General features: G+C 37.9%; 2 protein-coding genes across 2 annotated transcripts; one reads left to right on the top strand and one right to left on the bottom strand.

Moving 5' to 3' along the window:
• Positions 1-352: 352 nt before the first annotated feature.
• On the top strand, positions 353-13,983 carry LOC114726471 (E3 ubiquitin-protein ligase listerin). The gene is made up of 16 exons (XM_028913075.1): positions 353-539; positions 658-772; positions 911-973; positions 1,966-2,043; positions 2,148-2,239; positions 2,828-2,930; positions 3,890-4,042; positions 4,662-5,314; positions 5,464-5,938; positions 6,620-7,149; positions 7,756-8,446; positions 9,024-9,705; positions 9,954-10,990; positions 11,203-11,661; positions 12,812-13,042; positions 13,312-13,983. The coding sequence occupies exons 1-16, from the start codon at positions 484-486 to the stop codon at positions 13,537-13,539; spliced, it is 5,646 nt and encodes a 1,881-aa protein (XP_028768908.1). The 5' UTR covers positions 353-483; the 3' UTR covers positions 13,540-13,983.
• Positions 13,984-14,548: 565 nt separating this feature from the next.
• Positions 14,549-18,761, bottom strand: LOC114726461 (28S ribosomal protein S29, mitochondrial). Its single transcript, XM_028913059.1, has 7 exons — positions 18,342-18,761; positions 18,052-18,218; positions 16,780-16,991; positions 15,985-16,239; positions 15,788-15,874; positions 15,373-15,545; positions 14,549-14,916 (listed from the first exon to the last, which is right to left on the bottom strand). The coding sequence occupies exons 1-7, from the start codon at positions 18,698-18,700 to the stop codon at positions 14,805-14,807; spliced, it is 1,365 nt and encodes a 454-aa protein (XP_028768892.1). The 5' UTR covers positions 18,701-18,761; the 3' UTR covers positions 14,549-14,804.
• Between the last annotated feature and the right edge of the window lie 71 nt (positions 18,762-18,832).

Consider the following 18,832-nt stretch of genomic DNA (forward strand, 5'->3'; position numbering starts at 1 on the left):
TATAAGACCTTTATAAGATCTTTATACAAGACCTTTATACTAGTATATATAAAGGTCTTATATTTAGGACCGGAAGAGTATAATTTTAGTTAGAAAGATATAATAATAAAAAATTCAATCTAAATTTTGTTGCAGAGAAAAATATTATTTCTATTTTAAATTTATAAATTCTATATTTTCAGGTGGCAAAAAAATTCTCTATTTTCCAAATAAATCTAACAAATCATCTATTACGTCTGAATGACCATCGTACCCCTCTCTTCATGATGTGGCAGCGCGTCATTGGTAAGCAGTTCTTCATGACCTGGCATTAACTCATACCAGATTACGAGATCGCCGTGGCTGCGACGAGCAGCGGCAGCCCGTTTACCGCCTCACGGCATAATATTAGAGACTATCCAGCCATCACTGGTCGGCAAATCCTCTTTTGACGAAGCCTCCCTTGGTGTTTAGTGTTAGGTGCTTTTTGTCACAAGTAGCATAATGGGGAGGCCGAAAGGTGAAGGAGGTAGAAGCAAGGCGCGACCTTCAAGCAGCAGGTGAATTGTTTTGCTAATTTTTACGAAGTTTTGTTTTTGGAGCTTCTACAGCATCTCTCATCAGCTTCTCTTTCAATATTTCTTTTTTAATTGTTCTTGGTTGCTTTTCTTCCTGCAGTCTTGCGGCGTCGCTTTTGCCGTCGGGTTCCGGTGCCACTATGGGATTCGGTGGGTATGTCGGTAGTTCGCGGCTCGATTCTTCTATCTCAAGCGATGACTCAGTGCCAGTTGCCGTATGTCCTCTCTCATCCTATGGCTTCTTCGGAATCTTTGAGCTTGAGCGTCTTGAATTGAGCTACTACGTGATTGTAATTATTTTGGGATCATAGATGTAATAATATAGTGTCGTATTTTCATTCTGGGGTGCGCAGGACGTAGATAGTGAAATGGCGGTGCACTTGAAGAGACTAGCCAGGAAGGACCCCACCACGAAGGTATATGCATGGCTTTCACTAATATTTGTCAGGGAAGAAAATTCTCTACGCTTAATGCGGCATTTTGGGTACTTATTTGGTGCTCGATGTCAGCATGTATTAGTTAGCTTATTCTAGGCTTCTAGCCAGCTCTGGTCTGTATACTTAGGTAACTACACTATACCAGTTCTATTAGTAGGCCAATTGAACTGTGCAATTACCTTCGTTATTGGAAATCATGCGTGTGACGGAATTTGTTATACTCCTCCTATAAGTCCTATTTAACTAATTTGATTAGAGTAAAGAAATTAGGTAAGTTACTTAATTATAAGAAATATGACATGTTTTTTCTAAAACACCATAATCATCTTCCTTAATATCCATTCTCCCTCTTCTAGTTAATTATGGTTGAAAGAGTATTCATAGGAGTAATTTAAGAAAAATTGATAAATATGATAAATATGTCTTATATTTAGAACTAAAATTAACTTAATAATTAGGTTCTATATTAAGGACTGGAGGAGTAGTTTGTGACATCCAGTCATAATCTGTTTTCTCAGCGGAAGTGATTCTTAGTTAAGGTAGGGTGTCCAACTCTGTGGGAAAGTTAAGAACGTGTCATAATCTAAAAGAAATGGAAACCAAATTTCTCAAATGTTCCATTTGCTTAAGAGCCAGTCCAACTCATCTTAGCAAAGCACCTTTTGAATCGTTAGACTCTTTTCCAACCAAATACTCCAAATCACAACAATTTGTAATGTTATGGATTAAGGTTTTCTTACTTTTTCTTGCTTGTTTTTATTTTTAATCTTTTGTGGTTTTTGAAGGCGATGCCTTATCCTTATTTGTCTTTATCATTCATTCTTTGCCGAGTGAGAAGTTCTTCATTTTCATTTCTAATCCAAGAAAGAAAGAAAGCTAAGTAGTATCTGTACAATTTTCCTTGCAAGGTTTCTTAATATTTACTCTCATCTCATCGGTTTTTATTTTCTGATTGTTTTTTGACTTAACAGCTTAAAGCATTGACATCATTATCGGAGCTGCTCAAACAAAAGTCCGCAAAGGACATTGTCCCAATTGTTCCCCAGTGGGTATGATTAAGCTAAAGTCTGATGCCTCCATGCCTTACTGTTGGTTTCCTTGAGCTTGGACAGTCAGTTTGATCAACTTGACTGTTTGGCTGTTTCTTATTTAGGCATTTGAATATAAGAGGTTGTTGCTGGACTACAGCAGGGAGGTTCGACGAGCCACTCATGAAGCCATGACCAACATTGTTACTCTTATTGGGTTTCAACTTCACTGATCAACTTATGCATGTTTTATGCCTTTTTTAATGCATGACTTAAGTTAATTCAACAAATAAGACACTGTTTAGGAAAAAATTTTCTGTAATTGTTTGTCAAATTTAAAACCGTAAGCAGAAGTTTTGCAGATAGACCCTGCCTTAGCAACTTAGCCACAAGCCTTATCATATAATATATTCAAATAATAATTTTTTAAACTTTTGAGAAAACTTTTATGTGTCTGATTCAACATACAAGTTGCTCTCTTCAAATCGATGAGAGCCTGAAACAGAGAGCATTGTTTTGTAAAGTGGTGCTGACTTTTCATGCTACAGTAACCATTAAAAGGAGTTGCTTAATGGCTGTAATCTTCAATTTGACATGTCTCTTGCCAAACGAGTCCGCTCTGATCTGCCTGCCAACTTCTCTGGCGTGTAATATTTAATTGATTTGTTATTTGCATATCTTAAGAACCTTTAGGAGTAAACTTAAGTCACATAGAAAGAACATTTAAAAGTTCTGTACTACTCCCCCCCCCCCCCAATGCTTATAACCCTGTATGCATATTTATGGTTGATTCAACCCCTTTCAGGAGAGACTTAGCTCTGCATCTGAAGACCTTAATAGGACCTTGGTGGTTTTCTCAATTTGATTCTGTTCCTGAAGTTTCTCAGGCTGCAAAAAGGTCTTTTCAGGTTTGGTTTCTGTATGTTTTGATCTAACAATTGTTTCCAATTGTCAATTTTTGCCTTTGGAATTGAGGTGTGACCTTTACAAAAGTGCATGCGCGGAAGAGAGAGAGAGAGAGAGAGAGAGTTTCTATGGATCCTCACGCAAAGGTTTTTGTGGAGGGTCTGTTGAAAAAACGGCTGTTGTGAGCGTTTACTGTAATATCATGTGTAAGAAATCACAGGTTGCCATCATTTTAATGATTTTCAGCATCCTTTTCATGTTTATGTAAACTAGTTCCTTTTACGATAAAAGTGAGAACCATAAAGGAGAATCTTCACCATAATTTATACCTAGATAATTTACTCATCTTAGGCTAGGTAATAGTTTGCTAGTTCTTCACGAGTATTGTACTGGTGTGGTTGAATGAAACTTCTGGCTGTGGGGATGTTTGCATAACCTGAAGATAGTTAGGGATAGGATGATTGAAAACTGATTCAAGTGAAGAAGGTAAATTCATCACTAATGAAGATATAGCTAATCATTTGGAGGAAAGGTTAATTCTTGCGACCAAAGGGATGTTTGGCAGGAGCTGGGAAATCAGAGTGAACTCCATTGATTGTAATGCCAATAACGTTGCAGATCTTATTGCTAAGGATGCTCTGTGGGCTTTCAAGCTCTATACTCGTCTAATGCGGCCATGTCTCGTGGGACAGAGGATGATATTGGCTAAGCTTGGGTGTCTGCTTTTGGCAGAGCCTGTTTCTTCCTGTTTTGTTTTTCTTTTTCCATGTGTTACCAGAATGAAAAAAAAAATGAAAAATGAAATTTTGGTGAGTGATAAACCCTAAACCTTAAACCCTAGACTAGCTAGGTATATTCTCTGATAGAAGCTTCTATGGTTGCACTTGCATAACTTTTTATGCCTTACATGTGCTCTTTATGACTTATGTTTTAACCCCCATTGTTGATTTGCAATTAACAGGCAGCCTTTCCAGCACAGGAAAAGAGATTAGATGCTTTGGTTCTATGTACAAAAGAGATCTTGATGTATCTGGACGAAAATTTAAAGCTCACACCTCAAAATTTGTCTGACAAAGCTGCAGCATTGGATGAATTAGAAGAGATGTACCAGCAGGTATACTGTGATGAAATGATTTCATGCCACTGATGTGATTTTTGTTTGACTGTGGGTAAAATATCTTATACAACACAATTGACAATACAACAAAATTCGCTCTAACTACTAACTATCTGAATTTTATAACAGACTTCAGCTAACTCTATTCACACTAAGTATTAACGGCACATATTACCTTACATTTAAGAATCACCTTCAATGTATTTGTGTGCCAAAATTTTTGTTTTTCATTTCTCCTTATAAGTTGACTAATGAATATATTCCCCATGGTAAATGAAGTCATAAAGATGGATGGAAGCCCTCTTTTGGATAATCCATGTAGGTAAGCATTGTCAGTATTTCCATGAAAGAATTTCATAATGATGGTAGACTCCTTCAGTTGGGTAACAGATTATCCTGATGCCCACGGAAGGAATAAACTGTCACTAGAACAAGGAACAAATATTTGCTTTGAATTCTCTCAGCCTAAGCTGAAATTCTTATTGTCGCATTAATTACTCACAAGACAGTCTAAATTTGTACTTTTTCCATGAGGCCTTATACATTTATTTTCGCCAATCATATGGGAATTTAGTATATGGACGGCTATAAGAGTTTCTCCCTTTTGTTCTTGTAGGTGATCTCATCATCATTGTTAGCATTGGCTGCACTTTTTGATGTTTTAATTTCTCTACAGCAAGAACGATCTGGTCTTCAGAACATATCTGCTGAACCTAAACATGCTTCAAAGGCAAGGGAAGCTGCAGTTTCTTTTGCTGAAAAGTTGTTAACAGATCAGAAATATTTTTTGGATTTTTTAAAGTCCACTAGCCCTGCTATCCGGTCAGCTACTTATAGTGTATTGAAGAGCATAATAAGGAATATGCCCCAGGCTTGTAGTAACGGGAATCTGAAAACTCTTGCTGGTGCAATTCTTGGTGCTTTCAATGAGAAGGAACCAATTTGTCATCCTTCAATGTGGGATGCTATATTACTTTTCTCTAAAAGACTCCCAGATGGCTGGACTTGCTTGAACATTCAGAAAAATGTACTTAATCCTTTTTGGCATTTTCTACGGAATGGATGCTTTGGTTCTCAGCAGATCTCGTATCCAGCTTTGGTTTTATTCTTACACTCTATGCCTCTTAAATCCATAGGAGGGGACAAATTTTTTTTTGATTTTTTCAAGAACCTTTGGGCAGGAAGGGGAACTTCCCAGTCTGCAGATAGACTTGCATTTTTCCAGGCGTTCAAAGAGTGTTTTGTCTGGTCATTGAAAAATGTTTCAAGGTACACATTCTTTTTACTAAATGTGGTTGTCTTTACTTGCCAAATTAAATAACTCAAGGATTGTCTCTATCTCCTTCTCCTGAACAGATAATATTAATAGAACCTCTGTCCTTTCTGTAACCCAACTAATTAGTTTCCGTTTGTGTCAGATATTGTGATGGAGCAGATTCTATGAGCCAGTTCCGAGTCACTCTTGTCGAGAATGTCCTAATGAGGCTTTTATGGCAGGATTTTTTTATATCTTCTGATTCAAGAGGTCATGAGAGAGTTTCAGGAAAAGTGGGAGATTCAACAGAGAGCAATATTCGTCTTAACAAGAAAACAGTTAATATGCAGACTGCAAAGTGTCCTATGCCTTATTTACAAGAGTTGGGGAAATGCATTATTGAAGTTCTCGTAGAAATTCATGCATTGGATCACAATCTTTTATCCCCAGTTATTGTGGAATTTGAGGAGAATTGCATCAAAATACTTCAGGAAGAAGCTAATAAAGAGCGCACTGAAGTACTCATTTTATTCATGTCATTGCTGGAGCAACATGCAGTGCTGAAAGGTGAAACGTGGCCATTGGTCTCTCTTGTGGGACCAATGTTGTCAAAGTCCTTCTCATTCATACAAGCTTCAGTAAGTTATTACTTTGCATGTAATGGGGTTTGTTATTTTGTCTCCTCTTGTTTTCAGTTTACTAATGATGTATGAATGGTTTGAATATTTGTAGTAAGGTCTTCTGAACAGCAAAGATTGCAAATAGTGCTTCATACCTATTTAAGCTTGATTTTGTTTTTAAATCATTTCAGTAAGGTCTTCTGAACTGCAAAGATTTTTTAAATTTGGACTTAAGGTGGTAGACACCGAGATGAAATCTTAATAATGTGGGAGTTACGAAAGAACCAGTATTGTGCTCCTATCCATCTTGGCCTTGAGAAACCAATATGTAGAATGTGAAGTCATATTTTGACTGATCAATGTTTTCATTTTCTTTTCTTTTCTTTTTTTCGCATCTGTGGAAAGAAATACCAATAAGGACCCCACACAATGAGAAAGAGTAGATAATAGGTAGTCAAATCTTGGGCCCAGAATTTGATGATAAAATGTTCAAGAAATAAAGGTAAAGGAGTTTTGTGGTTAAAAAGTTGAAGATTTTCATCAGATTATGCTTGACATATATATATTTATCTAATATGTAAAGTGCATAGTCTTTTGATATTGTTGAATCTATAAATTATAAATCTGGACTTCGTCTACTTCCAAAGAAACAGCATTATCTTTTTAATATTTCCTGACCTGATGTATTCTTCATAACAGGACTCGCCAGATGCTGTGAGACTTCTATCTGTTGCTATTTCAATATTTGGACCACAGAAGATGGTGCAAGAAATTTTCATTCGAAACAGAGAGCATTCTTTAAGTCAGCTTCTCCATGATGGTGACAAAAAACTAGATGCTGGGGACTTTATGGAAATCTTCAAGGAAATTTTTGTTCCTTGGTGTCTGCAGGGAAATAATTGCTCAACCGATGCTCGTCTTGATTTGTTGTTGACATTACTGGATGATGAGTATTTCTCAGAACAGTGGTCTTTTATTGTCAATTACGCAACTAGCCAAAATTATTCTGGATGCTCACCAGCATTGCTAGATGTTGACTGTGCAGCAATATTGGCTATGCTTCTGGAAAAAGCAAGAGTTGAGATTACTAAGAGGAAGGAAACAGAAGATTCCGGTGATAGACGAGGCACAAATACTGATCTTTGCCATCATGAGCGTCTGGAATCAGCTGCTATTGCTGTTTCTCATTCCCTTCCTCCTTTTAACAACGCTCACGTGCAGTTCGTGTGGTATGTCAATTTAAATTTATCGAAGACATAATGCAGTAAAAATCTTGCATTAAGTACATACTTTGCAGCCATTAAAGGAATGAATACTGTGATTGGTACTTTTTTCTTCCCAAATACCAAGTTTCTTCCGTAGAATGAGGAGGGATTATGTCTGGAACTGATAAAAGGCCTTGTGTCTGACTAGGATCTTATAAGATAGGCACTGTGTAGTTGGCGGATTAAAGAGAGGAATGACGTCTGGGGAGCATTGAGTTGATTGAGTTTTTGGTTGGGTTGCCTCTTGGTTGAGGCAGAAGAAAGGATCTGGGTAATCAGATTGCACTAAATCTATTCCCCGGTGGTAATTTTGAGTGACTGTAGCCTTTAGGTCTATAATCTGTTTTCTTTCAGTCACTATCTGAACTCCTTTGCTTTTTATTCAACATCTGTCAACTGAATGTGATTCATCTGAAAGATGGGAAGTGTAATACACATTTTTAACGGGTAAAGGAAAGTACTTAACCAATTTTTTGGCTTGCATCTACTTAATACTGTTTTGAACCTTGTTCGAGAGAAGCATTATGATGTAAATGGACATAAATGTAATCCTATTTGTTTTACCTGCAGCTCTCTTCTTGGTTGCTCAACAGATGGAAGTTCTGCTTATTTTGTGTCCAGAAATGCATTGAAACTCATCTATGAAGAAATTTTCAGAAAGTTACTTAGGTTTATCCAGGGTTCTTCTTTCTCTTGGGTTCAGCATGTAGCTTCTGTGTTAAGCAGCGATGCAAAGATCAGGACAGAGTTTGACAGTTCTGCCAACATCTTTGAGATAGCTCAGTTTGCTCTTGAGGTACTTGATGGCAGCTTCCTTTGCTTGAGGACACTTGACAGTGAAAGTGACTTAGTATCAGGAATTTTATCCATGATTTTTGTCATTGAGTGGGAGTGTAATTTAGGTAAAGCTCTGGATGATTCTCTTGATGGTGAAACAAGGAGAAGAATCAATGATAGGTTTGCATTTGGTAAATCTGTGCATGCTCTCCGTCACAGAATAAATGGTCAATTTTTGAAAAATATTTCCTTAGATATTCGTAAGAGATTGGAGACTACCTTAATTCAGTCAGTAAGATCTGCAATATTCATTGAGGACAAACTTATAAATGATAAAATTTCATCATTAAGCTGCACATGGGTGCTTGAAGTTCTTGAGTGTCTTGGCACGGATGGAAATGAGGAACATAATCTGCTGTATCAGCTGCTGAGCAGGGGTGAAACATGGCCTGTGTTCATTGTTCCAAATTTCGTCTTGACGAAGGTATTGAATTTGAATGTTTCCACTAAAACAGAAGTGACATTTTTTCCACATGCTTCTGTTTACTAGATAAAATAGAATGGTTTGATGGTATGGGTTATTGCTCTTTTTTTTGGTATGCGTTACTGTTAGGGATTTTGTATTGAAACAGTTATGCTTTTCTAATCACTAGTTTGTACGGAAACCTAAGCTATGCTGTTCATCATCACATTTTTTCTTGTCATTGATTGATCAATTAATTAGTGCAGCATTGCTATGAGTTAACTTTGAACAGTAGTCTTCAGTTTCTCTAATTATTGAATTCCAAACCTTGTTCCAATAGTGAAAAACACTATTTTGGTACCTAGTGATTTTTCCTGCTTTGTTCCAGTTCTTATTTTATTCTCAGAAATATGTAGTTATGACTTATCCAGGTCATAGATGTTGTATGCCAAGAAGAAAAAAAATTATGCCCAGGTTTATATGCAAATATTACATTGTTTCAGTGTGTCATAGCAGTTAAAGCTGTGTAATGTACCAACGTGAATGAAAAATTGGGACAAATTATTAGTTATTCATCACGAACATATACCAAATGCAGGTTTCAGGACACCAAAGGTTTGTTGCCTTAATTGACAAGTTAATCACAGAAATTGGGATTGATAGGGTTTTTGCTGCAAGCGCAATGTCTAATCCAATCGCAATTGAAAGAAGTCAAGAGGTTACGTCTTGTGCTTGGCTAGTGGCTGAAATTATGTGCACATGGAGATGGCCAGGAAGCAGTGCTATGTCTTCTTTCTTACCTTCATTCAGTGCATTTGCCAAGAGAATTGATTCTTCTCAGGAGAGTCTGTTAGATGAGATATTAAGCATCTTGCTTGATGGCGCTCTTATTTATGTTGGCAATGGCACTGAGAGTTCCATCAGTATGTGGCCAGTTCCGAATGAAGAAGTTGAAGGTATTGAGGAACCATTTTTAAGAGCCCTTTTTTCCTTTCTGTCCATTTTGTTCAAAGAGAACATATGGGGCACTGGGAAGGCTATGAATCTTCTTGAACTACTTTTGAATAAGCTTTATATTGGCGAAGAAGTGAACACAAATTGTCTTAAGATTCTTCCGTTGATCATAAGAATACTATTAGAACCATTGTGTGGGCGTGTGGAGCCCGGTACAGAAGCGCATTACTTCTCTTTGGAAGAAAATTTTCTTCAGGATACTACAAAAGATTGGCTTGAGAGGGCTCTAAGGCTCCCACCTTTAGTCACATGGCAGGCTGGACAAGGTAAATTCCTACTTCTTCAGATCATGTGTTCTTCATCAGATAGGCCGGACCAGAACTATTGGAGGGAAGCATGAACCAACTTGCATATTTTTTATCTATGTGTATGAATCCACATGTACTGGACACTAGTTTGCTTACATGCATTTTGATTATGTTGATCTGTAATAGCGCTAATAGTTTTGTCCATTGGGTGTAAACTTCTTCCCATAAAGATATGGTGCTAACGAAGCTGTTTCTGACTCCTGTAGGTATGGAAGATTGGCTTCAGCTAATTATTGCCTGTTATCCTTTCAGTGCAAGAGAAGGTCTGCAAGCATTAAAACCAGGAAGAAGCATTGGCTCTAATGAAAGGAAGCTTTTATATGAATTATTCCAGAAGCAGAGGCATGTTGCTGGTGGATCAGCAATTATCAATCAGCTTCCACTGGTGCAGATGTTGCTATCAAAACTAATGCTTGTTTCAGTAGGTTATTGCTGGAAAGAATTTAGTTATGAAGATTGGGACTTTCTGTTGTCTAACCTGAGATCTTGGATTCAATCAGTTGCTGTTATGATGGAGGATATAGCTGAAAATGTAAATGATGCTCTTGTTGATAGTGCATCTGGCAAGTTAGATGTATTGAATGATAAATTTGAGCAAATTGTTCTGATTTCAGACCCAGTACCCATCAAAATTGCTGAAAATGCTCTTTTATCATTTTTGCTTTACTGTCAGTATTTTAAACTTAAACAAGATGAAGACAAAGATAACCTTGATACATTGAAATTTGAAAATTTGGATTCTGTCATGGATCGAGTTTCAGAGGGTATTCTTCGTATTTTATTTTGTACTGGCATTTCTGAGTCTATTGCAAATGCATGTTGCAAAGAAGCTGCTTTACTTGTAGCATCATCTCGGGTTGAATATAAGTTTTTCTGGGAATTGGTAGCTTGTGGCGTTGTCAATTCCTCATCACAGGCTAGAGATAGAGCAGTGAAATCAGTCGAATTTTGGGGACTAAGCAAAGGATCGGTCAGCTCTTTGTATTCTGTGCTTTTCTCTTCCAAACCAATTCCCTTGTTGCAGTTTGCTGCTTATTTTATTCTCTCAACTGAGCCAGTTTTAAGCATGGCTATTGTTGAAGATAATGCTTCTAACTCAGACGCCAATGCTTCTAGCAACCAGGACGCCAGACATCTTGATATTTCTTTGGAAGAAAGAGTCCGTTTGAAAGAAGAAATATCTTGCATGATTCAAAGGGAAGCTTATGAAGTTTTTGAAACTGACCTACTTGTACCACAAAGAGTAAGGATACTTTATATGGCATCAATGTTTTCCTCATGTATTTGTGTTCAAGAAACTCTCTAAATCTTCAATGTCTATTTACTTCTTATTTCTACTTGGTTTGATAGTGTGTTTTGGCAGTATCTTTATATGGAAATCTACTAATATTCCAACAAAACCCCCCCCCCCCCAAAAAAAAAAATCCCAAAACTCCCTTCCAAAAAAAATTGCAGGTGAACCTCTTCCTCGCTTGGTCTTTGTTTATATCACATATATCAGGATTGCCTTCATCATCATCTCTAAGGGAGCGGCTGGTCCAATACGTACAAGATTATGCTACCCCCATCGTACTGGATTGCCTTTTTCAGCATATTCCTCTAGAACTCTTCATGGTACAAAGTCTGAAGCAGAAAGATGCAGAGCTCCCTGCTGGCCTGTCAGAGGCTGCAAGTTCTGCAAACCGTGCAATCAGAACTGGCTCATTGTTGTTTTTCGTGGAATCTCTTTGGCCAATTGAATCAGTGAAACTTTCTTCACTTGCTGGAGCAATATATGGCTTGATGCTTTGTGTTCTTCCTGCTTATATCCGCAGCTGGTTCAGTGATTTGCGTGATCGTAACACATCAAATGTCGTTGAATCCTTCACAAGAACTTACTGCAGCCCGCCTCTCATTGCAATTGAATTGTCCCAGGTATGGAGAAGTTTGTTGGCCAAAAAAGTGAGTGAGTGTATGCGTGCATGTGTGAAGATTGCCTATCTTTAAGACTCCATGGAGGAATCTTTTATGAGTTTGGAAAACTTTTAACCTGAAAATTTTTATTTATTCATGTGATAATATAAGTTAGTCCCTAACTTTGATTTCATGCGACTCAGCCATTGTAGTTTGTTAAGTTAAGAAATCACAGGGACCTAAGTTGTATTGACTATATATATATATATATATATATATAAAGACGGAGTTATTCTGAGTCGAGAAACTCTGAGGACTCAATTGTTTCAAGTTAAGTAACTATGGGGATTGAGTTGTTCTGAGTCAAAGTTTAGGAACTAAATAATTGAGGAAAAGTTCAGGTTTTTATCTTTAATCATAGACTAAATGGCTTAACCCCAACCAATATTTGTCGAATGAAAAGGAGATTCGGGGGAAAGAGGAGAAGAAATTTATGAAAGTTTTGTAATGGAATGGTCTGATCACCTCGTCCATACCCAAGTTATGCCTTATGTACAAACTTATAGGTCAAATACGGATAGTTCTGCATTGCGCTTGTTGGAAACTCAATTTCACACTGAGAGATGAATTGCATTGTGATGTAGGGAAGTAAGTAATGAAATAGTTGAATACGACCATGATCTTCAGTAGCCGTAAGAGAAGACCTATCATAGTGGGTTTTCATGGCTTTGATAGACTATTTTATCACCATTTTTTTGGTGATTCCTTTGTCATGAGTTGTTGAACCTCTGTCAAGCCAAGAAGGGCTCGGTAGAACTATCCACAACATATGTATGATCCTTTGGACCTTTATAAAGTTTTGCGACTTTAACAGTATTTTGACCAATAAATCTGAGAATGCCATATTGTAATGCCGTGATGGCATGGAGGAGCTGGACCTGGATTGTTAAGGAGGAGATGGATTTAACAGTAGGAATTTAAATGCCTAGCAATTCGTAATTTCCTATTGATGCGTTGTTTCATAGAATGTCTGCTTCATTTCATGCTGGAACAGTTGCTAAGAATAAAGTAGACCTAGTTATGGTGTAGGTGGATCTGTATTAACTGGTCAGCATACATTTATCTATACATGGACGATATAAATTATAGTATATCCATCTTTGCAATGCAGATTAAGAAAGCAAAATTTGGTGATGAGAATTTCTCGGTTAGTGTAAGCAAATCAGCAAATGAGGTTGTTGCTACCTACACTAAGGATGAAACAGGAATGGATCTAGTCATCCGGCTTCCTGCATCTTACCCACTTAAGCCTGTAGATGTTGATTGCACAAGGAGCCTAGGGATCAGTGAGGTCAAGCAAAGGAAATGGTTGATGTCAATGATGCTATTTGTTCGAAATCAGGTAATTTACATTGAATTTTGGTCCAGTTATGTGTATATGCGTGCACATGCGTATGCGAACATGTTGTTGTAGGCTTCCGGCGTCCATATGGGAAAATTCGGAGATTTTAATTGCAAATGGCTATTCTCTTGGTAGAAAATCATGCTTGTAGTAAATGACTACTTCTGTTCAATTGATGTTGTGCTTTATCCATTTTTTGTTGAGTATTTTGGTTATTGTTGCAAGAGGTTTGCAGTAAAGTTAATGAATGCGTTTTTCCGAATGTTCAGAATGGAGCCTTAGCAGAGGCTATAGGAATTTGGAAGCGCAATTTCGATAAAGAATTTGAAGGTGTTGAGGAGTGCCCCATCTGTTACAGTGTCATTCACACTACGAATCACTCCCTTCCACGACTTGCCTGCAAGACTTGCAAGCATAAATTTCATTCTGCCTGCCTTTACAAATGGTTTTCAACTTCTCATAAATCATCTTGTCCCCTGTGTCAGTCTCCGTTCTAAGGTTGTTACGCCAAAATTTATGAATTTAGCCAATAATGCTTGTATTGTGTGCCTCTCTCTGGGGGAGGGGTGAATCTTGAAACCAGCTGCCTTGGCAACGGAAAATGCTTCGCAGAAGCCTGAGGATTTCCAGCTTCATACGCAAGCTCCACGTTAAAAGCCAGGGACGCTTACGCTTGAAGTTCTTGCGGGAGCTGGCCGGAAGTTTTGACTTTTGAGCGATGATTTGGCATGTGATTATAACAGTTGTGTATTTTTCAAATACTCCGCATTTTATTGAGAAGGCCTAGTTCTGAGTTCTGACCCTAGGAAGTTGACCGTACAAGATTTGATGTTGTACATTAGAGAATCTTGGCCGTTGATGGGCAATTTTGTAACTTTAGCGTCAATCATTATATAATTTGTAGTTATAATTTTTATAGACGGCCGATGACTTACAAATAATGATTGGATTTGGTGGGCATGTCTGGTTTTGGGGCACACCTTGTCTGTTAGTATTAATTTTTTGAAATATTTAACTAATTAGCAATAAGATCGTGCAAGCTAAAATCTAGGAAACAACCATATAAATTACAAGTCAACTGTCTGCAATACACTCGCGTGATCATTTTAATTAGTTTCTAAGATGCAATGTCTTGCAAGTTACAGGTAGCAAGAGAGTGTCTTGCGAGTTACAAAAAAACATCCTGAATTATTGTTCTGTTGACGATTTTGCATTCAATATTTGAAGGCTAGTGCCCTGCTGCAATTGAAGAAACATTACTGACATCCGGACATTCCACACATCTGAAGTTTTTTTCATGTCCAAATACGCCAGTCGTCTCCTTGCATAATTAGTGCAAACAAATAATTTTTCCAGCACACTTCCTTGAATGACCATGGTCATTGTGCCAATGCACTAGCAACTTTTTAACTCCCAAGTCATTCCACTTTCACCTCACTAAATAGCACAAAATGAATCGTACCCATAATTCAAGGGGATTCCGGACCCCACAAATGAAACTATCAATAGGTAAACGGAAATTCATTGAAATTATTACTAGCTCAAATAAAATTGTGAATTAATTAATTTACATAACAGTACATTGCTTATGCAACCTGCTTCTCGCTGAAAAAATTGAGTGGATAACGCAATAAGCCAGTTCTCTAATTGGAAAACATCAAGGTGTAAACTCCGTCGAAAAGGCGTTTGTTTCTTCCAGTGTGCTGTTACTTTTTTTTTTTTTGGTTTTTTGGGGGGGGGGGGGGGATTCTTCTGTTGTCATTCACCGCATGAAAGGAGCCAGCCCCCTTATCTCAGATCCATTTCCATTGGACAGGAAATACATCTTTTTCCAATTTTCCTCGGAGAATGCTTCACGACGTATTAATCTTTGCCTGTCAGAAATGAAAAGGCAACACATTAAGAATACCGCTGAAACACGACTATCAAACTATAATAGTTGGTTGCAGTCAATTGTTAAGTTATTTCCGCAGAGATAAAATCTGTTACTGAAAACAAGCCATGTAGGCAGGCTATTATTGCCCTAACAATAGCCAACAGATGATTCAACAAATTCAGCAATAGCAGATTCATGTTGAACAAAAAAAAAAAAGTGACTTGAATTAAGTAAATAATGGTTTAGTGACAAGTTATATTTAGCTAGAGGACAACACGAAAGACAGATCCACAAGGACATTCAGCCACTCAACATGCAGGAAAAAGCATTCGATTTTGGTGGGTCTATATTGATGATTGGATGTAATAGACTGGATATGGAAAACGCCCAATCATAGCAAGATACTTTCAGAATAAGAAAACTAAAATTGAATTAGGGATATTTGTGAACAAACCTCAAATAATAATGGCAAACGGTCTCCGCTTCATTTAAACTGTAACGAGGAAACATAACACGAGCATCTGCTGGAACATCTGGCAAATCTTTACGAAGCTTACCTACTGCTGTTGAATGAGAAAAAGCTCCTACCATCATATCATTATGCATCATTGACCTAAAAGCCTTCACCTGCAACAGTGATGCGGAAGCATCTAATCTTTTGCCCAAAAGCCGAACTGCTGGCCCAAGTAATAGCAAGAAAGACACTAAAACATAGTAACACTAGGCTCTTTATGTTATCCCAGTACAACGGATGACCAACATTCCCAAGGAAGCGATTTACAACAATTTATTTTCATAAGGAAAATATATATTTAATAAAAGAAATTGCCAAGTATTACTAACATTATTCTACATTAAAATGTACCCACCATTGTAAGCTCTCTGGCATGTATTGGACGACAAGAATGAAGTGATACCGGCTCCTCATACGCACTGAATGTAAACCAGTTATTATACTGAAGAAAGGTGTCCACAGCAATAAGTAAGATGATCAAAATATTGCAGAAACAAATTTTGAAGAACTAAGCACCACTTTAACATCAGTTAAGTGGAATCTCTGTCTTACTTGATCAATTGCAATAAGTACAGGCATATCTTTGACAAGTGATAGCTCTTTCCTCAACCGAACCACCACTCCAACAGCAGCATGTGTTTGCTCAATTCCAGTCTTTACCAGCTCGTACAAATTTGTACCCTCAGGAATTGCCAGGGAATCCACATCTTTTAACCATCCAACACCAGCACCCTCACCCAGTGGGATTGGATCAAAGATTTGGCATGGTAGCTGCTTCAAGTGGGATTCATTGTACTTCATAAAATCCTGAGAAGAAATGGCCCATCAGATCCAAAATAACGTTCAAATGACTGCATTCATTAACTAGATGATATCAGATTTAATCATAATGGCCACAATATGCATGCAGTACTATCAACATCCAAAGAAAGAAGGGGGGAAATCCCCTTGGGATTGAAAACTATGGCCCATCAATTCATCTTATTTCTACTTGAAATGATATCGTGGATGAATCTCTTCTGGCTTGAATAGTCATAGCTAATATATTTTACTATCAGTTTAATAGCTCTAGTTCAATCTCAATGATCTTCAGGTCAAACCAAGTAAAAAAAATCTCAATACGCTGAATCCATAAGGCAATACATTTTGCTGTATTTGAGTAATACCATAAAAAGAGTAATCTTTAGATAATGAGTATTGAGTTTACTGTTTAGTAAGACCTTTCATCGTCCACCTAGTCATACAGGCAATAAAATAAGTGCCTTTCAAACTGTTATGTTGGGTGATTCTCACTCATAACAAACACATACAAGCAAAGTAAAATGGAAATGAAATTATAATTCTTGCCTTAAGAACATGTTCGGCCTGGACAGGTGTGTCCCAGAGACCAGTTCCTGGATGCTTATAAAAAAACCCTCCGTGAGTCCATTCCTGACCTCTGGGAACATAAAATACAAGCCAACCTTCTTCTCGAGCCCACTGAACAAGCATGGCAAGTGCAATGCTCTTGCCACAGCTAAGAGGACCATCTAAGACGATTTGCTTTCTAACCTTGGGGCCTGAAAAACTTAAATAGACATAACATTGGCTGTGAAATACGTATAGACCCAGAGGTCTACAAAGAAGAAAGTTGTAATGACTTTTAAGAATGTAAAAATAAAAGAAAGCGTAGCGCACCCCTACAGCAAAAACAGTATTAAAAAAGTAACAGTAAAATTAAGGAAGAGAGAACGAGGAAAATAATAATAAACCAAGGTGTTGGGACCTCCTGAAGAATTATTCATAGATAAAGGGGTCAAATCTGGTTTACAAAGATACCTTGAGTGTTTTTCCCCCCTCCTGGTATGGCATCTTATCTTTGCAGCTTCAGAATCATTTTTTATTAATTTTATTATTACCTAGAGTCGTTGTTTTAGGGTTTTAGTAGGTCTTTTACTAGGAGTAAGGCTACTTAAAGAGATTGCATTCGTTATTTAGGAAGGTATGAGTACAATTTTTCTTTTGGCAAGGTTATGTGTTGCTTTATGTTCTTAAAAGAATACTTTTGGTTGCAAGAGTTTGATCAACTCCTTGTGGTGCCTGTTATAGCTAAAGATCTAAGAACAAATTCTCCTGGGATCTTAGCTAATCAATTTTTCCTGTGTTTTCAAGTTAGGAGCTCTAATTAGCCACACCTATACTTGAACATATAATTATAGAGATGATAGATCATGAATCACCTTAGTGTTGTTGCGGTAATAAGTATCTTACAATAGCATGACAGGCCAAGGCTATAAGCTCGTCCATTAGATTGTGATAATACATACCCCGTAGAACAGGTAATCTAGCGGTTTATGTTAGCAAGTCATAAAAACAAATTTTAACTCGTCAAGAAATACCAGTAAAATTTTCAGGCTCAGAAGAAAGAAAGACTGATCCAACCAAAAAGTAAGCGGGAATTTCTTTCACGAGACAATTAATCAGAGAAGCAGTAAAGGGAAAACATTATGATTAAAGTTGCTAAATTGGTTATCTAATCGCCTACAGTTCAGAGGTTGAAATTATAACTGGATCCATGGAACACTCGACGCCCTTATCAAAAAGATACTCAGAAAAATTAAACGTAAAGACCAGACACACCTTTGCCGTTCGAGGGCCACATCGGCGGATCAACCACGCGCCTAAAATTATCACGAAGATCCAAAAAGCTCTGCCGAACAAGCAAAGCAGTTCGCATAGACTCCTCGAACTCTTTGACCATACCCGAAGGCAATCCCTCCGGCAACACTGCATCCAAACCCTGTCGTCTAAATCACAGCATCCCGCAAACGCAAATTCAAATGAGACAACATTTAACAATGGATACAAATACAAGCTATAGGAACGAATCGCACACAGGAAATAAACGAAGAGGGTGCCAGAGAGTGTACGTGAACTTGAAGTAGCTGCAAGTGTCTTCACGACTGAGCTGTGAGAGTGAAGGGCTAGCGGTGAAGAGAGGACGACCATTGGGACCCACGTCGAGAGAAGGTTTGTTCTCATCGGCTTTAAGGAGACGTTGACGTTCCTGCACATCAGTCACGGCGTCGCCGCTATCGGTGGCCCGGGAAGTGGTGGCGATATGGGGAGGTTTATTTGCATCGAGTTTGAACTTACCCTGCGGGGACTTGACGAGGGTAGAGTAGGGGCTCTCAGACGAAGAACTCAGGGCAGGTATTGCAACGTTCTTGAGCTCCCGCGAACGGGTTCTGGAGCTCGTGGCTGCCGCTCTCAGAGCAGACCGCAACATTTTTCTCCTCTGAATTCACGGAGAAAGAGAGCCGAGGTTTTGGGTTTTGGAATTGAAACTATGGAGGGCAGGAAATCTGGAAATGGCGTAGGGGTATTGTCGTACTTTAAGGTCTTGTCCAATTGTTGGGCT

The sequence above is a fragment of the Neltuma alba genome, unplaced genomic scaffold, assembly GCF_004799145.2.
Source record: "Neltuma alba isolate B1F8T4 unplaced genomic scaffold, ASM479914v2 tig00012379_pilon, whole genome shotgun sequence".
Lineage (NCBI taxonomy): Eukaryota > Viridiplantae > Streptophyta > Magnoliopsida > Fabales > Fabaceae > Neltuma > Neltuma alba.

Bases quoted from the DNA above. Each gene is read 5' to 3' on its own strand.
- LOC114726461 (XM_028913059.1), bottom strand. From the start codon at position 18,700: ATGTTGCGGTCTGCTCTGAGAGCGGCAGCCACGAGCTCCAGAACCCGT. The intron at 16,992-18,051 runs GTGTGTCTGGTC...TAAGTTTTTCAG, and splicing joins GTGGCCCTCGAACGGCAAAG to GCCCCAAGGTTAGAAAGCAA. The intron at 14,917-15,372 runs GTTTGTTCACAA...CATTTCTGACAG, and splicing joins GTTTGCCATTATTATTTGAG to GCAAAGATTAATACGTCGTG.
- LOC114726471 (XM_028913075.1), top strand. From the start codon at position 484: ATGGGGAGGCCGAAAGGTGAAGGAGGTAGAAGCAAGGCGCGACCTTCA. The intron at 773-910 runs GTATGTCCTCTC...TGGGGTGCGCAG, and splicing joins ATGACTCAGTGCCAGTTGCC to GACGTAGATAGTGAAATGGC. The intron at 4,043-4,661 runs GTATACTGTGAT...TTGTTCTTGTAG, and splicing joins TAGAAGAGATGTACCAGCAG to GTGATCTCATCATCATTGTT.